The sequence below is a fragment of the Oncorhynchus tshawytscha genome, unplaced genomic scaffold (genome assembly GCF_018296145.1).
Source record: "Oncorhynchus tshawytscha isolate Ot180627B unplaced genomic scaffold, Otsh_v2.0 Un_contig_4570_pilon_pilon, whole genome shotgun sequence".
Lineage (NCBI taxonomy): Eukaryota > Metazoa > Chordata > Actinopteri > Salmoniformes > Salmonidae > Oncorhynchus > Oncorhynchus tshawytscha.
In genome coordinates, this window is record NW_024609514.1 from 94,930 (window position 1) to 119,343 (window position 24,414).

General features: G+C 41.4%; 1 protein-coding gene across 1 annotated transcript in view; it reads left to right on the top strand.

Moving 5' to 3' along the window:
- Positions 1–4,843: 4,843 nt before the first annotated feature.
- Positions 4,844–24,414, top strand: part of LOC112240640 (serine hydroxymethyltransferase, cytosolic-like) — a 53,521-nt gene continuing 33,950 nt past the window's right edge. The window contains 3 exon segments of the mRNA XM_042315648.1: positions 4,844–4,941; positions 18,778–18,892; positions 20,006–20,151. Coding sequence (XP_042171582.1) covers positions 18,794–18,892; positions 20,006–20,151 — 245 coding nt within the window. The 5' untranslated portion in view covers positions 4,844–4,941; positions 18,778–18,793.

Genomic DNA, 24,414 nt, shown 5'->3' on the forward strand with positions numbered 1-24,414 from the left:
TCTCTCTAACAACATCTCTTCTAGTCTCTAACAACATCTCTTCTAGTCTATAGTCTCTAACAACATCTCTTCTAGTCTATAGTCTCTAACAACAACTCTTCTAGTCTCAAGTCTCTCTAACATCTCTTCTAGTCTCTAACAGCATCTCTTCTAGTCTCTAACAACATCTCTTCTAGTCTCTAACAACATCTCTTCTAGTCTCTAACAACATCTCTTCTAGTCTCTTAACAACATCTCTTCTAGTCTCTAGTCTCCAACATCTATTCTAGTCTATAGTCTCCAACAACATCTATTCTAGTCTATAGTCTCCAACAACATCTATTCTAGTCTCTAACAACATTCTTCTAGTCTAACAACTCTTCTAGTCTCTAACATCTTCTAGTCTCTCATCTTTAGTCTCTAACAACATTCTTCTAGTCTCTAACAACATCTTCTAGTCTCTAACAACATCTTCTAGTCTCTCATCTTTAGTCTCTAACAACATCTTCTAGTCTCTCTAACATCTCTTCTAGTCTAACATCTTCTAGTCTCTAACAACATCTATTCTAGTCTCTCTAACATCTCTTCTAATCTCTAGTCTATCTAATACTAGAACACTGGGTTCCACCATCTCTGACCTGTTTACCTCAATACATTAATACTAGAACACTGGGTTCCACCATCTCTGACCTGTTTACCTCAATAGATTAATCTAGAACACTGGGTTCCACCATGACATCTCTGACCTGTTTACCTCAATACATTAATCTAGAACACTGGGTTCCACCATATCTGACCTGTTTACCTCAATACATTAATCTAGAACACTGGGTTCCACCATGACATCTCTGACCTGTTTACCTCAATACATTAATACTAGAACACTGGGTTCCACCATCTCTGACCTGTTTACCTCAATACATTAATCTAGAACACTGGGTTCCACCATCTCTGACCTGTTTACCTCAATACATTAATACTAGAACACTGGGTTCCACCATCTCTGACCTGTTTACCTCAATACATTAATCTAGAACACTGGGTTCCACCATCTCTGACCTGTTTACCTCAATACATTAATCTAGAACACTGGGTTCCACCATCTCTGACCTGTTTACCTCAATACATTAATACTAGAACACTGGGTTCCACCATCTGACCTGTTTACCTCAATACATTAATACTAGAACACTGGGTTCCACCATCACTGACCTGTTTACCTCAATACATTAATCTAGAACACTGGGTTCCACCATCTCTGACCTGTTTACCTCAATACATTAATCTAGAACACTGGGTTCCACATGACATCTCTGACCTGTTTACCTCAATACATTAATACTAGAACACTGGGTTCCACCATCTCTGACCTGTTTACCTCAATACATTAATCTAGAACACTGGGTTCCACCATCTCTGACCTGTTTACCTCAATACATTAATACTAGAACACTGGGTTCCACCATCTCTGACCTGTTTACCTCAATACATTAATCTAGAACACTGGGTTCCACCATCTCTGACCTGTTTACCTCAATACATTAATACTAGAACACTGGGTTCCACCATCTCTGACCTGTTTACCTCAATACATTAATACTAGAACACTGGGTTCCACCATCTGACCTGTTTACCTCAATACATTAATACTAGAACACTGGGTTCCACCATCACTGACCTGTTTACCTCAATATATTAATCTAGAACACTGGGTTCCACCATCTCTGACCTGTTTACCTCAATACATTAATACTAGAACACTGGGTTCCACCATCTCTGACCTGTTTACCTCAATACATTAATACTAGAACACTGGGTTCCACCATCTGACCTGTTTACCTCAATACATTAATACTAGAACACTGGGTTCCACCATCTCTGACCTGTTTACCTCAATACATTAATCTAGAACACTGGGTTCCACCATCTCTGACCTGTTTACCTCAATACATTAATCTAGAACACTGGGTTCCACCATCTCTGACCTGTTTACCTCAATACATTAATACTAGAACACTGGGTTCCACTAAAGACATTTCTGAGGCCTACATTTACTCCGTTGTGTAAATAAATTAAAAGCTCTAGGAACATTTGGGTTGAACTGTATTACTGTATTGTATTATATGGTCTAGTTAACACATTGTTTAAACTAATTCTGACCTGTGGTCTTCAAACATTACAAATAGAACACTGGGAATTTGATTTACATTTACTGCTATAGAACACTGGGTTCCACCATCTGAATGGTTTGGGTCTGAATGGTTATATCTAATCTAATAACTGCTATAGTCTCCACCATCTGAATGGTTATGGGTCTGAATGGTTATGGGTCTGAATTAATAACTAGAACACTGGGTCTCCACCATCTGAATGGTTATGGGTCTGAATTAATAACTGCTATAGTCTACCACCATCTGAATGGTTATGGGTCTGAATTAATAACTGCTATAGTCTACCACCATCTGAATGGTTATGGGTCTGAATTAATAACTGATAGTCTACCACCATCTGAATGGTTATGGGTCTGAATTAATAACTGTTATAGTCTACCACCATCTGAATGGTTATGGGTCTGAATTAATAACTGCTATAGTCTACCACCATCTGAATGGTTATGGGTCTGAATGGTTATGGGTCTGAATTAATAACTGTCTCCATAGTCTACCACCATCTGAATTTATGGGTCTGAATTTAACTGGTCTGAATTAATAACTGTCTACCACATCTGAATGGGTCTGAATTAATCTGAATGGTTATGGGTCTGAATTAATAACTGCTATAGTCTGAACCATCTGAATGGTTATGGGTCTGAATTAATAACTGCTATAGTCTACCACCATCTGAATGGTTATGGGTCTGAATTAATAACTGCTATAGTCTACCACCATCTGAATGGTTATGGGTCTGAATTAATAACTGCTATAGTCTACCACCATCTGAAATGGGTCTGAATTTAACTGCTATAGTCTACCACCATCTGAATGGTTATGGGTCTGAATTAATAACTGCTATAGTCTACCACCATCTGAATGGTTATGGGTCTGAATTAATAACTGCTATAGTCTACCACCATCTGAATGGTTATGGGTCTGAATTAATCTGAATGGTTATGGGTCTGAATTAATAACTGCTATAGTCTACCACCATCTGAATGGTTATGGGTCTGAATTAATAACTGCTATAGTCTACCACCATCTGAATGGTTATGGGTCTGAATTAATAACTGCTATAGTCTACCACCATCTGAATGGTTATGGGTCTGAATTAATAACTGCTATAGTCTACCACCATCTGAATGGTTATCTGAATGGTTATGGGTCTGAATTAATAACTGCTATAGTCTACCACCATCTGAATGGTTATGGGTCTGAATTAATAACTGCTATAGTCTACCACCATCTGAATGGTTATGGGTCTGAATTAATAACTGCTATAGTCTACCACCATCTGAATGGTTATGGGTCTGAATGGTTATGGGTCTGAATTAATAACTACTATAGTCTACCACCATCTGAATGGTTATGGGTCTGAATTAATAACTGCTCCATCCTACCACCATCTGAATGGTTATGGGTCTGAATAAATAACTGCTCCATCCTACCACCATCTGAATGGTTATGGGTCTGAATTAATAACTGCTCCATCCTACCACCATCTGAATGGTTATGGGTCTGAATGGTTATGGGTCTGAATTAATAACTGCTCCATAGTCTACCACCATCTGAATGGTTATCTGAATGGTTATGGGTCTTAATAACTGCTCCATCCTACCACCATCTGAATGGTTATGGGTCTGAATTAATAACCATCTGAATCCTACCACCATCTGAATGGTTATGGGTCTGAATTAATAACTGCTCCATCCTACCACCATCTGAATGGTTATGGGTCTGAATTAATAACTGCTCCATCCTACCACCATCTGAATGGTTATGGGTCTGAATTAATAACTGCTCCATCCTACCACCAGCGGGCGTTCACTCTTCATTCCAACCCCTGAGTTCTATTGGCTGCTGTATTTAACGTTCAGCGAACATAGAGTTTGCGTCCCTCTTCCAATAGTCTATTGGTATAAGAAATGGAACAGAAAACGATGTCCAGCAACCTATTCTAGGCAAGCTTCTTCAGCATGGGACTCCGAGGAGTGTGTTTCAAGGAGAGAGGCCTGTGGGGAGCATTTCACAAGAGGCTATCAGTTAGAACCTTATTATGCATAATCTATCATTAATTAGCTAAATATAAGGCTAATACTGCACTGAATGTATTACCTGAAAGAGGTAGGCTAGGACAACTATATATAGAGTCTGTAGGTCTGTTATGACTGTCTGTCTTTGACAGGGTGGGACCTAAGGTGCTATAACTGATCCTATTGGTCTGTAATGACTGTCTGTCTTTGACAGGGTGGGACCTAAGGTGCTATAACTGATCCTATTGGTCTGTAATGACTGTCTGTCTTTGACAGGGTGGGACCTAAGGTACAATAACTGATCCTAATTGGTCTGTTATAACCGTCTGTCTTTGACTGGGTGGGACCTAAGGTACAATAACTGATCCTAATTGGTCTGTTATAACCGTCTGTCTTTGACTGGGTGGGACCTAAGGTAATAAACTATCTATCATATCACTATAACAATTTAAATGCTGTTCTGAATGTACCATGTTGTATCATAATAATTATTTCATAATTCAACTATTTATAGGCACTTTAATCAATATATTTGTACAGTACGGTATTATTTCATCACTGTCTATCAGTTTCATTGGAAAGTTCAGACGTTTCTGTTATGTGTTTTTATTGGCTAACAGCGAGAAAGGGGGCGTGGACATCACGTCTCTCTGTACACTGATTGGTTTATAGGTTTCGCGGACTTTGTATTCCTAGTAATTCAAGTCAATTTGCATGTTTGTCTTTCTCCAAACGTCAGATTTCCAACGGTGACAGCTGCACTGCCGAGCGACCCGGTGGGTACCCAGCAAAATAACTCTTTAGTTGTTATATTTACACTATTTGTACATTATTCACAAATAAAATAGCTCGATTAGCGTGCGGTTTTTGGGGTGACGTTTGACACTTTTTCTAGCTAGAAACTCATAGCTAAGTTAGCTATGATACAATGTGTAACTTTTTCTTGAATAAGTGAGTCCTATTTAAAAAAAAGAAAGTATTATGCATTAACTCAAATGTTCTATTTAGTGAAATCGGATCGTAATATCGTAAATGTAGTGAAACAGTTAGACCGCATGTCACGAGACAGCTGAACCTGCTGGCTGACTTTAGGGTCAGTGCTATGCGGGATCCTCGGGACGGTCGTACTCTAACTGACCCATACCTTACCTACAGATAGACGCAATGACCCGTACCTTACCTACAGATAGACGCAATGACCCGTACCTCACCCTACAGATAGACACAATGACCCGTACCTCACCCTACAGATAGACACAATGACCCGTACCTCACCCTACAGATAGACACAATGACCCGTACCTCACCTACAGATAGACACAATGACCCGTACCTCACCCTACAGATAGACACAATGACCCGTACCTTACCTACAGATAGACGCAATGACCCGTACCTCACCCTACAGATAGACAATGAGATACCTACGCAATGACCCGTACCTTACCTACAGATAGACGCAATGACCCGTACCTCACCCTACAGATAGACGCAATGACCCGTACCTCACCCTACAGATAGACGCAATGACCCGTACCTTACCCTACAGATAGACGCAATGACCCGTACCTTACCCTACAGATAGACGCAATGACCCGTACCTTACCCTACAGATAGACACAATGACCCGTACCTCACCCTACAGATAGACACAATGACCCGTACCTCACCCTACAGATAGACACAATGACCCGTACCTCACCCTACAGATAGACACAATGACCCGTACCTCACCCTACAGATAGACACAATGACCCGTACCTCACCCTACAGATAGACGCAATGACCCGTACCTCACCCTACAGATAGACGCAATGACCCGTACCTCACCCTACAGATAGACGCAATGACCCGTACCTCACCCTACAGATAGACGCAATGACCCGTACCTTACCCTACAGATAGACGCAATGACCCGTACCTTACCCTACAGATAGACGCAATGACCCGTACCTCACCCTACAGATAGACACAATGACCTGTACCTTACCCTACAGATAGACACAATGACCCGTACCTCACCCTACAGATAGACGCAATGACCCGTACCTTACCCTACAGATAGACGCAATGACCCGTACCTCACCCTACAGATAGACGCAATGACCCGTACCTCACCCTACAGATAGACACAATGACCCGTACCTCACCCTACAGATAGACACAATGACCCGTACCTCACCCTACAGATAGACGCAATGACCCGTACCTTACCCTACAGATAGACGCAATGACCCGTACCTTACCCTACAGATAGACGCAATGACCCGTACCTTACCTACAGATATACACAATGACCCGTACCTTACCTACAGATAGACGCAATGACCCGTACCTTACCCTACAGATAGACGCAATGACCCGTACCTTATCCTAGGTATGAGGAGGGCCCAGAGTTTCTCTCTCTTTCATACAAAGGTATGAGGAGCGCCCAGATTCTCTCTCTTTCATACAAAGGTATGAGGAGCGTCCAGAGTTTCTCTCTCTTTCATACAAAGGTATGAGGAGCGCCCAGAGTTTCTCTCTCTTTCATACAAAGGTATGAGGAGCGCCCAGAGTTTCTCTCTCTTTCATACAAAGGTATGAGGAGCGCCCAGAGTTTCTCTCTCTTTCATACAAAGGTATGAGGAGCGCCCAGAGTTTCTCTCTCTTTCATACAAAGGTATGAGGAGCGCCCAGAGTTTCTCTCTCTTTCATACAAAGGTATGAGGAGCGCCCAGAGTTTCTCTCTCTTTCATACAAAGGTATGAGGAGCGCCCAGAGTTTCTCTCTCTTTCATACAAAGGTATGAGGAGCGCCCACAATGTGTTTTGTGTGTGTGGAAGTGCTTAGTAATGAGTCTCTGATAACGAACACATTTAATAAAACGACACGTCCTGATCAAACATCCACATCATGATGGTAAACGACACGTCCTGATCCAACATCCACATCATGATGGTAAACGACATGTCCTGATCAAACATCCACATCATGATGGTAAACGACACGTCCTGATCAAACATCCACATCATGATGGTAAACGACACGTCCTGATCCAACATCCACATCATGATGGTAAACGACACGTCCTGATCAAACATCCACATCATGATGGTAAACGACACGTCCTGATCCAACATCCACATCATGATGGTAAACGACACGTCCTGATCAAACATCCACATCATGATGGTAAACGACACGTCCTGATCAAACATCCACATCATGATGGTAAACCCAGAGAGTTATTTCAGAACAGGACAGAATGATTCAGGAAACTGGGCTTCGACTTTGGACCAGTCAGTCAACTAGCAAGACATTGTTGTCATTTTATAACGGGTGATGATCAGCAGAAATAAGGGACCAACTAACTAACTCTCTCAGTAGATGTGACTTCCTCTTTCTAACAATCCCCTGGTCTTGTACACAGATAGTATCTAACATTCACCAAAGCCAGCTACTGATAGTTCAACCCTTAGTAACAGAACAGATGGAATATGATCAGGACTACTGTACATCTGACTGTAGAAATGACTGTTGAAAACTAGTCTAGGTTGGAACTGTTGCTGTTAAAATACAATAATAGTTATTCTGAACTGGAATAAACTGATTGAAGCAAGATGCTTTTTGAGGCAAACAGGAAGTGGTCTCCTGACTGAGAACCCACCTCACACAGTTCTGGGTTGTTCATCTACAAACAGGAAGTGGTCTCCTGCCTGAGAACCCACTCACACAGTTCTGGGTTGTTCATCTACAAACAGGAAGTGGTCTCCTGCCTGACTGAGAACCCACTCACACAGTTCTGGGTTGTTCATCTACAAACAGGAAGTGGTCTCCTGCCTGACTGAGAACCCACTCACACAGTTCTGGGTTGTTCATCTACAAACAGGAAGTGGGCTCCTGACTGAGAACCCACCTCACACAGTTCTGGGTTGTTTGTCTACAACAGGAAGTGGTCTCCTGACTGAGAACCCACCTCACACAGTTCTGGGTTGTTCATCTACAAACAGGAAGTGGTCTCCTGACTGAGAACCCACCTCACACAGTTCTGGGTTGTTCATCTACAAACAGGAAGTGGGCTCCTGACTGAGAACCCACCTCACACAGTTCTGGGTTGTTCATCTACAACAGGAAGTGGTCTCCTGCCTGACAGAGAACCCACTCACACAGTTCTGGGTTGTTCATCTACAACAGGAAGTGGTCTCCTGACTGACAGAGAACACAGTTCTGGGTTGTTTGTCTACAACAGGAAGTGGTCTCCTGCCTGAGAACCCACTCACACAGTTCTGGGTTGTTCCATCTACAACAGGAAGTGGTCTCCTGACTGACAGAGAACACAGTTCTGGGTTGTTTGTCTACAACAGGAAGTGGTCTGACTGAGAACCCACTCACGCAGTTCTGGGTTGTTCATCTAAAAACAGGAAGTGGTCTCCTGACTGACAGAGAACACAGTTCTGGGTTGTTTGTCTACAACAGTTCCAACCTAGACAGATATGTCAGAGTGTTTTTAATGGGGAAATAAACATGAATAGATATTTATATGGATATTTAATGTCATTGGTATTTGTTTTAGGCATAAGGGCAATGAAATGTACCGATATTTATGTATAGTTGCATATTTTACTTAGCTTGGGTCCCAGGAAAACAGAATTTCTCATTTGGGTGCCAGGCTGAAAAGGTTAAAGAACCCCCTGCTTTACACGCTACAACACCGAATGGGTGACTTTATCTAGCGAGGTTAGTTAGCTGACGGTGGCTGGCCTCTGTAAGTTGGACAAATAAGATAACACAAGTCATGAGTCCAGCTGCTGTTGCATCAGACACAGAGTGGCAGTGACAGGGGTGGCACCCTATTCCCTACATAGTCCACTATTTCACCAGGACCATACCAAATGGCACCCTATTCCCTACATAGTCCACTATTTCACCAGGACCATACCAAATGGCACCCTATTCCCTACATAGTCCACCCTATTCAAATCAAATCAAATTTATTTATATAGCCCTTCGTACATCAGCTGATATCTCAAAGTGCTGTACAGAAACCCAGCCTAAAACCCCAAACAGCAAGCAATGCAGGTGTAGAAGCACGGTGGCTAGGAAAAACTCCCTAGAAAGGCCAAAACCTAGGAAGAAACCTAGAGAGGAACCAGGCTATGTGGGGTGGCCAGTCCTCTTCTGGCTGTGCCGGGTGGAGATTATAACAGAACATGGCCAAGATGTTCAAATGTTCATAAATGACCAGCATGGTCGAATAATAATAAGGCAGAACAGTTGAAACTGGAGCAGCAGCACAGTCAGGTGGAAGTTGAAACTGGAGCAGCAGCATGGCCAGGTGGACTGGGGACAGCAAGGAGTCATCATGTCAGGTAGTCCTGGGGCATGGTCGTAGGGCTCAGGTCAGTTGAAACTGGAACAGCAGCATGGCCAGGTGGACTGGGGACAGCAAGGAGTCATCATGTCAGGTAGTCCTGGAGCTCAGGTCCTAGGGCTCAGGTCCTCCGAGAGAGAGAAAGAAAGAGAGAAGGAGAGAATTAGAGAACGCACACTTAGATTCACACAGGACACCGAATAGGACAGGAGAAGTACTCCAGATATAACAAACTGACCCCAGCCCCCAACACATAAACTACTGCAGCATAAATACTGGAGGCTGAGACAGGAGGGGTCAGGAGACACTGTGGCCCCATCCGAGGTCACCCCGGACAGGGCCAAACAGGAAGGATATAACCCCACCCACTTTGCCAAAGCACAGCCCCACACCACTAGAGGGATATCTTCAACCACCAACTTACCATCCTGAGACAAGGCTGAGTATAGCCCACAAAGATCTCCGCCACGGCACAACCCAAGGGGGGCGCCAACCCAGACAGGATGACCACAACAGTGAATCAACCCACTCAGGTGACGCACCCCCTCCAGGGACGGCATGAGAGAGCCCCAGTAAGCCAGTGACCCAGCCCCTGTAATAGGGTTAGAGGCAGAGAATCCCAGTGGAAAGAGGGGAACCGGCCAGGCAGAGACAGCAAGGGCGGTTCGTTGCTCCAGAGCCTTTCCGTTCACCTTCCCACTCCTGGGCCAGACTACACTCAATCATATGAGTCTTCAGTAAAGACTTGAAGGTTGAGACAGAGTTTGCGTCTCTGACATGGGTAGGCAGACCGTTCCATAAAAATGGAGCTCGATAGGAGAAAGCCCTGCCTCCAGCTGTTTGCTTAGAAATTCTAGGGACAATTAGGAGGCCTGCATCTTGTGACCGTAGCGTACGTGTAGGTATGTACGGCAGGACCAAATCAGAGAGTTAGGTAGGAGCAAGCCCATGTAATGCTTTGTAGGTTAGCAGTAAAACCTTGAAATCAGCCCTTGCTTTGACAGGAAGCCAGTGTAGAGAGGCTAGCACTGGAGTAATATGATCAAATTTTTGGTTCTAGTCAGGATTCTAGCAGCCGTATTTAGCACTAACTGAAGTTTATTTAGTGCTTTATCCGGGTAGCCAGAAAATAGGGCATTGCAGTAGTCTAACCTAGAAGTGACAAAAGCATGGATTAATTTTTCTGCATCATTTTTGGACAGAAAGTTTCTGATTTTTGCAATGTTACGTAGATGGAAAAAGATGTCCTTGAAATGGTCTTGATATGTTCTTCAAAAGAGAGATCAGGGTCCAGAGTAACGCCGAGGTCCTTCACAGTTTTATTTGAGACGACTGTACAACCATTAAGATTAATTGTCAGATTCAACAGAATATCTCTTTGTTTCTTGGGACCTAGAACAAGCATCTCTGTTTTGTCCGAGTTTAATAGTAGAAAATTTGCAGCCATCCACTTCCTTATGTCTGAAACACATGCTTCTAGCGAGGGCAATTTTGGGGCTTCACCATGTTTCATTGAAATGTACAGCTGTGTGTCATCCGCATAGCAGTGAAAGTTTACATTATGTTTTCGAATAACATCCCCAAGAGGTAAAATATATAGTGAGAACAATAGTGGTCCTAAAACGGAACCTTGAGGAACACCGAAATTTACAGTTGATTTGTCAGAGGACAAACCATTCACAGAGACAAACTGATATCTTTCCGACAGATAAGATCTAAACCAGGCCAGAACTTGTCCGTGTAGACCAATTTGGGTTTCCAATCTCTCCAAAAGAATGTGGTGATCGATGGTATCAAAAGCGGCACTAAGGTCTAGGAGCACGAGGACAGATGCAGAGCCTCGGTCCGATGCCATTAAAATGTCATTTACCACCTTCACAAGTGCCGTCTCAGTGCTATGATGGGGTCTAAAACCAGACTGAAGCATTTCGTATACATTGTTTGTCTTCAGGAAGGCAGTGAGTTGCTGAGCAACAGCCTTCTCTAAAATTTTTGAGAGGAATGGAAGATTCGATATAGGCCGATAGTTTTTTATATTTTCTGGGTCAAGGTTTGGCTTTTTCAAGAGAGGCTTTATTACTGCCACTTTTAGTGAGTTTGGTACACATCCAGTGGATAGAGAGCCGTTTATTATGTTCAACATAGGAGGGCCAAGCACAGGAAGCAGCTCTTTCAGTAGTTTAGTTGGAATAGGGTCCAGTATGCAGCTTGAAGGTTTAGAGGCCATGATTATTTTCATCATTGTGTCAAGAGATATAGTACTAAAACACTTGAGCGTCTCTCTTGATCCTAGGTCCTGGCAGAGTTGTGCAGACTCAGGACAACTGAGGTTTGGAGGAATACGCAGGTTTAAAGAAGAGTCCGTAATTTGCTTTCTAATAATCATAATCTTTTCCTCAAAGAAGTTCATGAATTTATCACTGCTAAAGTGAAAGTCATCCTCTCTTGGGGAATGCTGCTTTTTAGTTAGCTTTGCGACAGTATCAAAAAGGAATTTCGGATTGTTCTTATTTTCCTCAATTAAGTTAGAAAAATAGGATGATCGAGCAGCAGTAAGGGCTCTTCGGTACTGCACGGTACTGTCTTTCCAAGCTAGTCGGAAGACTTCCAGTTTGGTGTGGCGCCATTTCCGTTCCAATTTTCTGGAAGCTTGCTTCAGAGCTCGGGTATTTTCTGTGTACCAGGGAGCTAGTTTCTTATGAGAATTTTTTAAAGTTTTTTTAGTTTTTAGGGGTGCAACTGCATCTAGGGTATTGCGCAAGGTTAAATTGAGATCCTCAGTTAGGTGGTTAACTGATTTTTGTCCTCTGGCGTCCTTGGGTAGGCAGAGGGAGTCTGGAAGGGCATCAAGGAATCTTTGTGTTGTCTGTGAATTTATAGCACGACTTTTGATGTTCCTTGGTTGGGGTCTGAGCAGATTATTTGTTGCAATTGCAAACGTAATAAAATGGTGGTCCGATAGTCCAGGATTATGAGGAAAAACATTAAGATCCACCACATTTATTCCATGGGACAAAACTAGGTCCAGCGTATGACTGTGACAGTGAGTGGGTCCAGAGACATGTTGGACAAAACCCACTGAGTCGATGATGGCTCCGAAAGCCTTTTGGAGTGGGTCTGTGGACTTTTCCATGTGAATATTAAAGTCACCAAAGATTAGAATATTATCTGCTATGACTACAAGGTCCGATAGGAATTCAGGGAACTCAGTGAGAAACGCTGTATATGGCTCAGGAGGCCTGTAAACAGTAGCTATAAAAAGTGATTGAGTAGGCTGCATAGATTTCATGACTAGAAGCTCAAAAGACGAAAACGTCATTTTTTTTTTTTGTAAATTGAAACTTGCTATCGTAAATGTTAGCAACCCCTCCGCCTTTGCGGGATGCACGGGGATATGGTCACTAGTGTAGCCAGGAGGTGAGGCCTCATTTAAAACAGTAAATTCATCAGGCTTAAGCCATGTTTCAGTCAGGCCAATCACATCAAGATTATGATCAGTGATTAGTTCATTGACTATAATTGCCTTTGAAGTAAGGGATCTAACATTAAGTAGCCCTATTTTGAGATGTGAGGTATCATGATCTCTTTCAGTAATGACAGGAATGGAGGTGGTCTTTATCCTAGTGAGATTGCTAAGGCGAACACCGCCATGTTTAGTTTTGCCCAACCCAGGTCGAGGCACAGACACGGTCTCAATGGTGATAGCTGAGCTGACTACACTGACTATTCCCTACATAGTCCACTATTTCCACCAGGACCATACCAAATGGCACCCTATTCACTACATAGTCCAATTTGGACCATACCAAATGGCACCCTATTCACTACATAGTCCACTATTTCCACCAGGACCATACCAAATGGCACCCTATTCCCTACATAGTCCACTATTTCCACCAGGACCATACCAAATGGCACCCTATTCCCTACATAGTCCACTATTTCCACCAGGACCATACCAAATGGCACCCTATTCCCTACATAGTCCACAATTTCCACCAGGACCATACCAAATGGCACCCTATTCCCTACATTTTTTTATATATTTTTTTATTTCACCTTTATTTAACTAGGTAGGCTAGTTGAGAACAAGTTCTCATTTGCAACTGTGACCTGGCCAAGATAAAGCATAGCAGTGTGAGCAGACAACACAGAGTTACACATGGAGTAAACAATTAACAAGTCAATAACACAGTAGAAAACAAAGGGGGAGTCTATATACATTGTGTGCAAAAGGCATGAGGAGGTAGGCGAATAATTACAATTTTGCAGATTAATAACACTGGAGTGATAAATGATCAGATGGTCATGTACAGGTAGAGATATTGGTGTGCAAAAGAGCAGAAAAGTAAATAAATAAAAACAGTATGGGGATGAGGTAGGTAAAAATGGGTGGGCTATTTACCGATAGACTATGTACAGCTGCAGCGATCGGTTAACTGCTCAGATCAAATCAAATTTTATTTGTCACATACACATGGTTAGCAGATGTTAATGCGAGTGTAGCGAAATGCTTGTGCTTCTAGTTCCGACAATGCAGTAATAACGAGGGTCGCAGATGCAGATGTTTAAAGTTGGTGAAGGAGATAAGTCTCCAACTTCAGCGATTTTTGCAATTCGTCCACTATTTCCACCAGAACCATACCAAATGGCACCCTATTCCCTACATAGTCCACTATTTCCACCAGGACCATACCAAATGGCACCCTGTGCACTATTTCCACCAGAACCATACCAAATGGCACCCTATTCCCTACATAGTCCACTATTTCCACCAGGACCATACCAAATGGCACCCTATTCCCTACATAGTCCACTATTTCCACCAGGACCATACCAAATGGCACCCTATTCCCTACATAGTCCACTATTTCCACCAGGACCATACCAAATGGCACCCTATTCCCTACATAGTCCACTATTTCCACCAGGACCATACCAAATGGCACCCTATTCCCTACATAGTCCACTATTTCCACCAGGACCATACCAAATGGCACCCTATTCCCTACATAGTCCACTATTTCCACCAGGACCATACCAAATGGCACCCTATTTCTTACACACTGTTCCAGTGATAAGCTGACTAAATATAGCCCTGAATACCAGATATCCTGACTAAATATAGTCCTGAATACCAGATGACCTGACTAAATATAGTCCTGAATACCAGATAACCTGACTAAATATAGTCCTGTTGGTTTAAACATGGCTGTTCCAGTGATAACCTGACTAAATATAGTCCTGAATACCAGATAACCTGACTAAATATAGTCCTGTTGGTTTAAACATGGCTGTTCCTGTGATAACCTGACTAAATATAGCCCTGAATACCAGATAACCTGACTAAATATAGCCCTGAATACCAGATAACCTGACTAAATATAGTCCTGAATACCAGATGACCTGACTAAATATAGTCCTGAATACCAGATAACCTGACTAAATATAGTCCTGAATACCAGATAACCTGACTAAATATAGTCCTGAATACCAGATGACCTGACTAAATATAGTCCTGAATACCAGATAACCTGACTAAATATAGTCCTGAATACCAGATAACCTGACTAAATATAGCCCTGTTGGTTTAAACATGGCTGTTCTAGTGATAACCTGACTAAATATAGCCCTGAATACCATAACCTGACTAAATATAGCCCTGACTAAAATAGCCCAGATAACCTGACTAAATATAGCCCTGAATACCAGATAACCTGACTAAATATAGCCCTGAATACCAGATAACCTGACTAAATATAGCCCTGAATACCAGATAACCTGACTAAATATAGTCCTGAATACCAGATGACCTGACTAAATATAGTCCTGAATACCAGATAACCTGACTAAATATAGTCCTGAATACCAGATAACCTGACTAAATATAGCCCTGTTGGTTTAAACATGGCTGTTCTAGTGATAACCTGACTAAATATAGCCCTGAATACCAGATGACCTGACTAAATATAGCCCTGAATACCAGATAACCTGACTAAATATAGTCCTGAATACCAGATAACCTGACTAAATATAGCCCTGAATACCAGATAACCTGACTAAATATAGTCCTGATAACCTGACTAAAATACCAGATAACCTGACTAAATATAGTCCTGAATACCAGATAACCTGACTAAATAGCCCTGAATACCAGATAACCTGACTAAATTCCTGAATACCAGATAACCTGACTAGCCCTGAATACCAGATAACCTGACTAAATATAGCCCTGAATACCAGATAACCTGACTAAATATAGCCCTGAATACCAGATAACCTGACTAAATATAGCCCTGAATACCAGATAACCTGACTAAATATAGCCCTGAATACCAGATAACCTGACTAAATATAGCCCTGAATACCAGATAACCTGACTAAATATAGCCCTGAATACCAGATAACCTGACTAAATATAGCCCTGAATACCAGATAACCTGACTAAATATAGCCCTGAATACCAGATAACCTGACTAAATATAGCCCTGAATACCAGATAACCTGACTAAATATAGCCCTGAATACCAGATAACCTGACTAAATATAGCCCTGAATACCAGATAACCTGACTAAATATAGCCCTGAATACCAGATAACCTGACTAAATATAGCCCTGAATACCAGATAACCTGACTAAATATAGTCCTGAATACCAGATTGACTAAATTTAAACAGATAACCTGACTAAATATAGCCCAATACCAGATAACCTGACTAAATATAGCCCTGAATACCAGATAACCTGACTAAATATAGTCCTGTTGGTTTAAACATGGCTGTATCCTGAATACCAGATAACCTGACTAAATATAGCCCTGAATACCAGATAACCTGACTAAATATAGCCCTGACTAAAATAGCCCCAGATAACCTGACTAAATATAGCCCTGAATACCAGATAACCTGACTAAATATAGCCCTGAATACCAGATAACCTGACTAAATATAGCCCTGAATACCAGATAACCTGACTAAATATAGCCCTGAATACCAGATAACCTGACTAAATATAGCCCTGAATACCAGATAACCTGACTAAATATAGCCCTGAATACCAGATAACCTGACTAAATATAGCCCTGAATACCAGATAACCTGACTAAATATAGCCCTGAATACCAGATAACCTGACTAAATATAGCCCTGAATACCAGATAACCTGACTAAATATAGCCCTGAATACCAGATAACCTGACTAAATATAGCCCTGAATACCAGATAACCTGACTAAATATAGCCCTGAATACCAGATAACCTGACTAAATATAGCCCTGAATACCAGATAATAACCTGACTAAATATAGCCCTGAATACCAGATAACCTGACTAAATATAGCCCTGAATACCAGATAACCTGACTAAATATAGCCCTGAATACCAGATAACCTGACTAAATATAGCCTGAATGAATACCAGATAACCTGACTAAATATAGCCCTGAATACCAGATAACCTGACTAAATATAGCCCTGAATACCAGATAACCTGACTAAATATAGCCCTGAATACCAGATAACCTGACTAAATATAGCCCTGAATACCAGATAACCTGACTAAATATAGCCCTGAATACCAGATAACCTGACTAAATATAGCCCTGAATACCAGATAACCTGACTAAATATAGCCCTGAATACCAGATAACCTGACTAAAAATATAGATAACCCTGAATACCAGATAACCTGACTAAATATAGCCCTGAATACCAGATAACCTGACTAAATATAGCCCTGAATACCAGATAACCTGACTAAATATAGCCCTGAATACCAGATAACCTGACTAAATATAGCCCTGAATACCAGATAACCTGACTAAATATAGCCCTGAATACCAGATAACCTGACTAAATATAGCCCTGAATACCAGATAACCTGACTAAATATAGCCCTGAATACCAGATAACCTGACTAAATATAGTCCTGAATACCAGATAACCTGACTAAATATAGTCCTGAATACCAGATAACCTGACTAAATATAGTCCTGAATACCAGATAACCTGACTAAATATAGTCCTGAATACCAGATAACCTGACTAAATATAGTCCTGAATACCAGATAACCTGACTAAATATAGTCCTGAATACCAGATAACCTGACTAAATATAGTCCTGAATACCAGATAACCTGACTAAATATAGCCCTGAATACCAGATAACCTGACCTGAATACCAGATAACCTGACTAAATATAGCCCTGAATACCAGATAACCTGACTAAATATAGCCCTGAATACCAGATGACCTGACTAAATATAGCCCTGAATACCAGATAACCTGACTAAATATAGTCCTGAATACCAGATAACCTGACTAAATATAGTCCTGTTGGTTTAAACATGGCTGTTCCAGTGATAACCTGACTAAATATAGTCCTGAATACCAGATAACCTGACTAAATATAGTCCTGAATACCAGATGACCTGACTAAATATAGTCCTGAATACTATATTTTCCCAACAAGTGATATTTAGAGGGGTTGGCAAAAGATACTGTTGAATCTTATTTGGCATAGCTTAACTAACTAACTAACTAACTGTCTGTCATGTCTCATAGCTTAACTAACTAACTAACTGTCTGTCTGTCTGTCTGTAGATCAGTACCAGTCGTCATGTCTCATAGCTTAACTAACTAACTAACTAACTATCTGTCTTGTCTGTAGATCAGTACCAGTCGTCATGTCTCATAGCTTAACTAACTAACTAACTGTCTGTCTGTCTGTCTGTAGATCAGTACCAGTCGTCATGTCTCATAGCTTAACTAACTAACTAACTGTCTGTCATGTCTCATAGCTTAACTAACTAACTAACTGTCTGTCTGTCTGTCTGTAGATCAGTACCAGTCGTCATGTCTCATAGCTTAACTAACTAACTAACTAACTAACTGTCTGTCATGTCTCATAGCTTAACTAACTAACTGTCTGTCATGTCTGTGTCTGTAGATCAGTACCAGTCGTCATGTCTCATAGCTTAACTAACTAACTAACTGTCTGTCTGTCTGTAGATCAGTACCAGTCGTCATGTCTCATAGCTTAACTAACTAACTAACTGTCTGTCTGTCTGTGTCTGTAGATCAGTACCAGTCGTCATGTCTCATAGCTTAACTAACTAACTGTCTGTCTGTCTGTAGATCAGTACCAGTCGTCATGTCTCATAGCTTAACTAACTAACTGTCTGTCTGTCTGTGTCTGTAGATCAGTACCAGTCGTCATGTCTCATAGCTTAACTAACTAACTAACTGTCTGTGTCTGTAGATCAGTACCAGTCGTCATGTCTCATAGCAACGGTACCAGTCACCATGTCAGTAAGGACGTGTGGGCGTCTCACAACAAGATGATGCAGGAGCCACTCAGCTCCAACGACTCTGAGGTACGTCACACGGGGAGTGGGTGTGTGTGTGAGTGTGAGTTGGGGTGTGTGTGTGAGTATGAGGCCGGGATTGAAACCGATCGCCCTTTGTCGACAATGCGTCTTCCAAAAGGCAATTTTCGCAGAGCCCCGCATTCACAGTAAACACTGAGCTCAATCAGAAAGGACCTTTTGAAATGTGAGCTCTGTTGACGAAGGGATCTGATTGGTTCCTGGTGTGAGTGTCTGATTGGTTCCTGGTGTGAGTGTCTATAAGGCTGTGTGTTTAAGCCTGGTTTCTATATTCTAGAATCCACATGGTGATAACATATGCACATTTTCCCTCCGATGGTGTTTCTACCTAAACTGACTCGTTGCTGTTGATGACGTCGCTTTTACGTTTCCTTGTACCGAATATAAAGGGCAATGTGTTTCAGCCAGGGACTACAGGCCAGGTATCTACAGGCCAGGTATCTACAGGCCAGGTAACTACAGGCCGGGTTGAGGCCAGGTATCTACAGGCCAGGTAACTACAGGCCGGGTTGAGGCCAGGTAACTACAGGCCGGGTTGAGGCCAGGTAACTACAGGCCGGGTTGAGGCCAGGTATCTACAGGCCAGGTAACTACAGGCCGGGTTCAGGCCAGGTATCTACAGGCCAGGTAACTACAGGCCGGGTTCAGGCCAGGTATCTACAGGCCAGGTAACTACAGGCCGGGTTGAGGCCAGGTAACTACAGGCCGGGTTGAGGCCAGGTAACTACAGGCTGGGTTGTGTTAGGTGTATTATAATGAATCGGTGTATTGTCTAGGTGTATTATAATGAATCGGTGTATTGTCTAGGTGTATTATAATTAATCAGTGTATTGTCTAGGTGTATTATAATGAATCTGTGTATTGTGTGTATTATAATGAATCGCTGTATTGTCTAGGTGTATTATAATGGATCTGTGTATTATAATGAATCAGTGTATTGTCTAGGTGTATTATAATGAATCTGTGTATTGTGTGTATTATAATGAATCGCTGTATTGTCTAGGTGTATTATAATGGATCTGTGTATTATAATGAATCAGTGTATTGTCTAGGTGTATTATAATGGATCTGTGTATTATAATGAATCAGTGTATTGTCTAGGTGTTCTCCATCATCAAGAGAGAGAAGCACCGTCAGACCTTCGGCCTGGAGCTGATCGCATCAGAGAACTTCACCTCCAGAGCTGTTCTAGAAGCCCTGGGCTCCTGTATGAACAACAAGTACTCAGAGGGGTATCCTGGACAGAGGTAGGCACTATGAAGCTTTATGAAGCTTTATGAACCTGTATTTAACCAGGGAGTCACTCAGAGGGGTATCCTGGACAGAGGTAGGCACTATGAAGCTATGAACCTGTATTTAACCAGGGAGTCACTCAGAGGGGTATCCTGGACAGAGGTAGGCACTATGAAGCTATGAACCTGTATTTAACCAGTCACTCAGAGGGGTATCCTGGACAGAGGTAGGCACTATGAAGCTATGAACCTGTATTTAACCAGGGAGTCAATCAGAGGGGTATCCTGGACAGAGGTAAGAAAAGCAATCGCATTCTGTAGCAAAAGTCTTCAATCAATAATAAGAAATACCAGGAAGGCACCAGAATATCTAGCTGGGAGGAGACTATATGGCTTTAGGTGGTTAGAGTATAGACTATATGGCATTAGTCGGGTGGTTAGAGTATAGACTATATGGCTTTCGGTGGTTAGAGTATAGACTATATGGCTTTAGGTGGTTAGAGTATAGACTATATGGCTTTAGGTGGTTAGAGTATAGACTATATGGCTTTAGGTGGTTAGAGTATAGACTATATGGCTTTAGGTGGTTAGAGTATAGACTATATGGCATTAGTCAGGTGGTTAGAGTATAGACTATATGGCATTAGTCAGGGGGTTAGAGTATAGACTATATGGCATTAGTTAGGTGGTTAGAGTATAGACTATATGGCATTAGTCAGGTGGTTAGAGTATAGACTATATGGCATTAGTCAGGTGGTTAGAGTATAGACTATATGGCATTAGTCAGGTGGTTAGAGTATAGACTATATGGCATTTAGGTGGTTAGAGTATAGACTATATGGCTTTAGGTAGGTGGTTAGAGTATAGACTATATGGCTTTAGGTGGTTAGAGTATAGACTATATGGGCTTTAGGTGGGTTAGAGTATAGACTATATGGCTTTATGGGTGTGGTTAGAGTATAGACTATATGGCTTTAGGTGGTTAGAGTATAGACTATATGGCTTTAGGTGGTTAGAGTATAGACTATATGGCTTTAGGTGGTGTATAGACTATATGGAGGTGGTTAGAGTATAGACTATATGGCATTAGTCAGGTGGTTAGATAGACTATAGACTATATGGCATTAGTCAGGTGGTTAGAGTATAGACTATATGGCATTAGTCAGGTGGTTAGAGTATAGACTATATGGCAGTATAGACTATATGGCTTTCAGGTGGTTAGAGTATAGACTATATGGTTAGACTATATGGCTTTCAGGTGGTTAGAGTATAGACTATATGGCATTTAGGTGGTTAGAGTATAGACTATATGGTTTAGACTATATGGCAGGTGGTTAGAGTATAGACTATATGGCATTAGTCAGGTGGTTAGAGTATAGACTATATGGCATTAGTCAGGTGGTTAGAGTATAGACTATATGGCATTAGTCAGGTGGTTATGGCATTAGTCAGTATAGAGTATATATGGCATTAGTCAGGTGGTTAGAGTATAGACTATATGGCATTAGTCAGGTGGTTAGAGTATAGACTATATGGCATTAGTCAGGTGGTTAGAGTATAGACTATATGGCATTAGTCAGGTGGTTAGAGTATAGACTATATGGCATTAGTCAGGTGGTTAGAGTATAGACTATATGGCATTAGTCAGGTGGTTAGAGTATAGACTATATGGCATTAGTCAGGTGGTTAGAGTATAGACTATATGGCTTTAGGTGGTTAGAGTATAGACTATATGGCTTTAGTCAGGTGGTTAGAGTATAGACTATATGGCATTAGTCAGGTGGTTAGAGTATAGACTATATGGCATTAGTCAGGTGGTTAGAGTATAGACTATATGGCATTAGTCAGGTGGTTAGAGTATAGACTATATGGCATTAGTCAGGTGGTTAGAGTATAGACTATATGGCATTAGTCAGGTGGTTAGAGTATAGACTATATGGCATTAGTCAGGTGGTTAGTCAGGTGGTTAGAGTATAGACTATATGGCTTTCAGGTGGTTAGAGTATAGACTATATGGCATTAGTCAGGTGGTTAGAGTATAGACTATATGGCATTAGTCAGGTGGTTAGAGTATAGACTATATGGCTTTAGGTGGTTAGAGTATAGACTATATGGCTTTAGGTGGTTAGAGTATAGACTATATGGCATTAGTCAGGTGGTTAGAGTATAGACTATATGGCTTTCAGGTGGTTAGAGTATAGACTATATGGCATTTAGGTGGTTAGAGTATAGACTATATGGCTTTAGGTGGTTAGAGTATAGACTATATGGCTTTAGGTGGTTAGAGTATAGACTATATGGCTTTAGGTGGTTGTATAGACTATATGGCTTTAGGTGGTTAGAGTATAGACTATATGGCTTTCAGGTGGTTAGAGTATAGACTATATGGCATTAGTCAGGTGGGTAGACTATATGGCATTAGTCAGGTGGTTAGAGTATAGACTATATGGCATTAGTCAGGTGGTTAGAGTATAGACTATATGGCATTAGTCAGGTGGTTAGAGTATAGACTATATGGCATTAGTCAGGTGGTTAGAGTATAGACTAGGTGGTTGGCATTAGTCAGGTGGTTAGAGTATAGACTATATGGCATTAGTCAGGTGGTTGGTTAGTAGACTATATGGCTTTAGGTGGTTAGAGTATAGACTATATGGCATTAGTCAGGTGGTTAGAGTATAGACTATATGGCTTTAGTCAGGTGGTTAGTAGACATGGCATTAGTCAGGGTTAGAGTATAGACTATATGGCATTAGTCAGGTGGTTAGAGTATAGACTATATGGCATTAGTCAGGTGGTTAGAGTATAGACTATATGGCATTAGTCAGGTGGTTAGAGTATAGACTATATGGCATTAGTCAGGTGGTTAGAGTATAGACTATATGGCATTAGTCAGGTGGTTAGAGTATAGACTATATGGCATTAGTCAGGTGGTTAGAGTATAGACTATATGGCTTTAGTCAGGTGGTTAGAGTATAGACTATATGGCTTTAGGTGGTTAGAGTATAGACTATATGGCTTTAGTCAGGTGGTTAGAGTATAGACTATATGGCTTTAGGTGGTTAGAGTATAGACTATATGGGCAGGTGGTTAGTCAGGTGGTTAGAGTATAGACTATATGGCATTAGTCAGGTGGTTAGAGTATAGACTATATGGCATTAGTCAGGTGGTTAGAGTATAGACTATATGGCATTAGTCAGGTGGTTAGAGTATAGACTATATGGCATTAGTCAGGTGGTTAGAGTATAGACTATATGGTGGTTAGTCAGGTGGTTAGAGTATAGACTATATGGCATTGGCTTTAGGTGGTTAGAGTATAGACTATATGGCTTTAGTCAGGTGGTTAGAGTATAGACTATATGGCATTAGTCAGGTGGTTAGAGTATAGACTATATGGCATTAGTCAGGTGGTTAGAGTATAGACTATATGGCATTAGTCAGGTGGTTAGAGTATAGACTATATGGCATTAGTCAGGTGGTTAGAGTATAGACTATATGGCTTTAGGTGGTTAGAGTATAGACTATATGGCTTTAGGTGGTTAGAGTATAGACTATATGGCTTTCAGGTGGTTAGAGTATAGACTATATGGCTTTCAGGTGGTTAGAGTATAGACTATATGGCATTAGTCAGGTGGTTAGAGTATAGACTATATGGCATTAGTCAGGTGGTTAGAGTATAGACTATATGGCATTAGTCAGGTGGTTAGAGTATAGACTATATGGCATTAGTCAGGTGGTTAGAGTATAGACTATATGGCATTAGTCAGGTGGTTTATGGAGTATAGACTATATGGCTTTTTAGGTGGTTAGAGTATAGACTATATGGCATTAGTCAGGTGGTTAGAGTATAGACTATATGGCATTAGTCAGGTGGTTAGAGTATAGACTATATGGCATTAGTCAGGTGGTTAGAGTATAGACTATATGGCATTAGTCAGGTGGTTAGAGTATAGACTATATGGCATTAGTCAGGTGGTTAGAGTATAGACTATATGGCATTAGTCAGGTGGTTATAGTATAGACTATGGCATTAGTCAGGTGGTTAGAAGTATAGACTATATGGCTTAGTCAGGTGGTTAGAGTATAGACTATATGGTAGGTGGTTAGAGTATAGACTATATGGCATTAGTCAGGTTAGAGTATAGACTATAGGTGGTTAGAGTATAGACTATATGGCATTAGTCAGGTGGCAGTTAGACTATATGGCAGGTGGTTAGAGTATAGACTATATGGCTTTAGGTGGTTAGAGTATAGACTATATGGCATTAGTCAGGTGGTTAG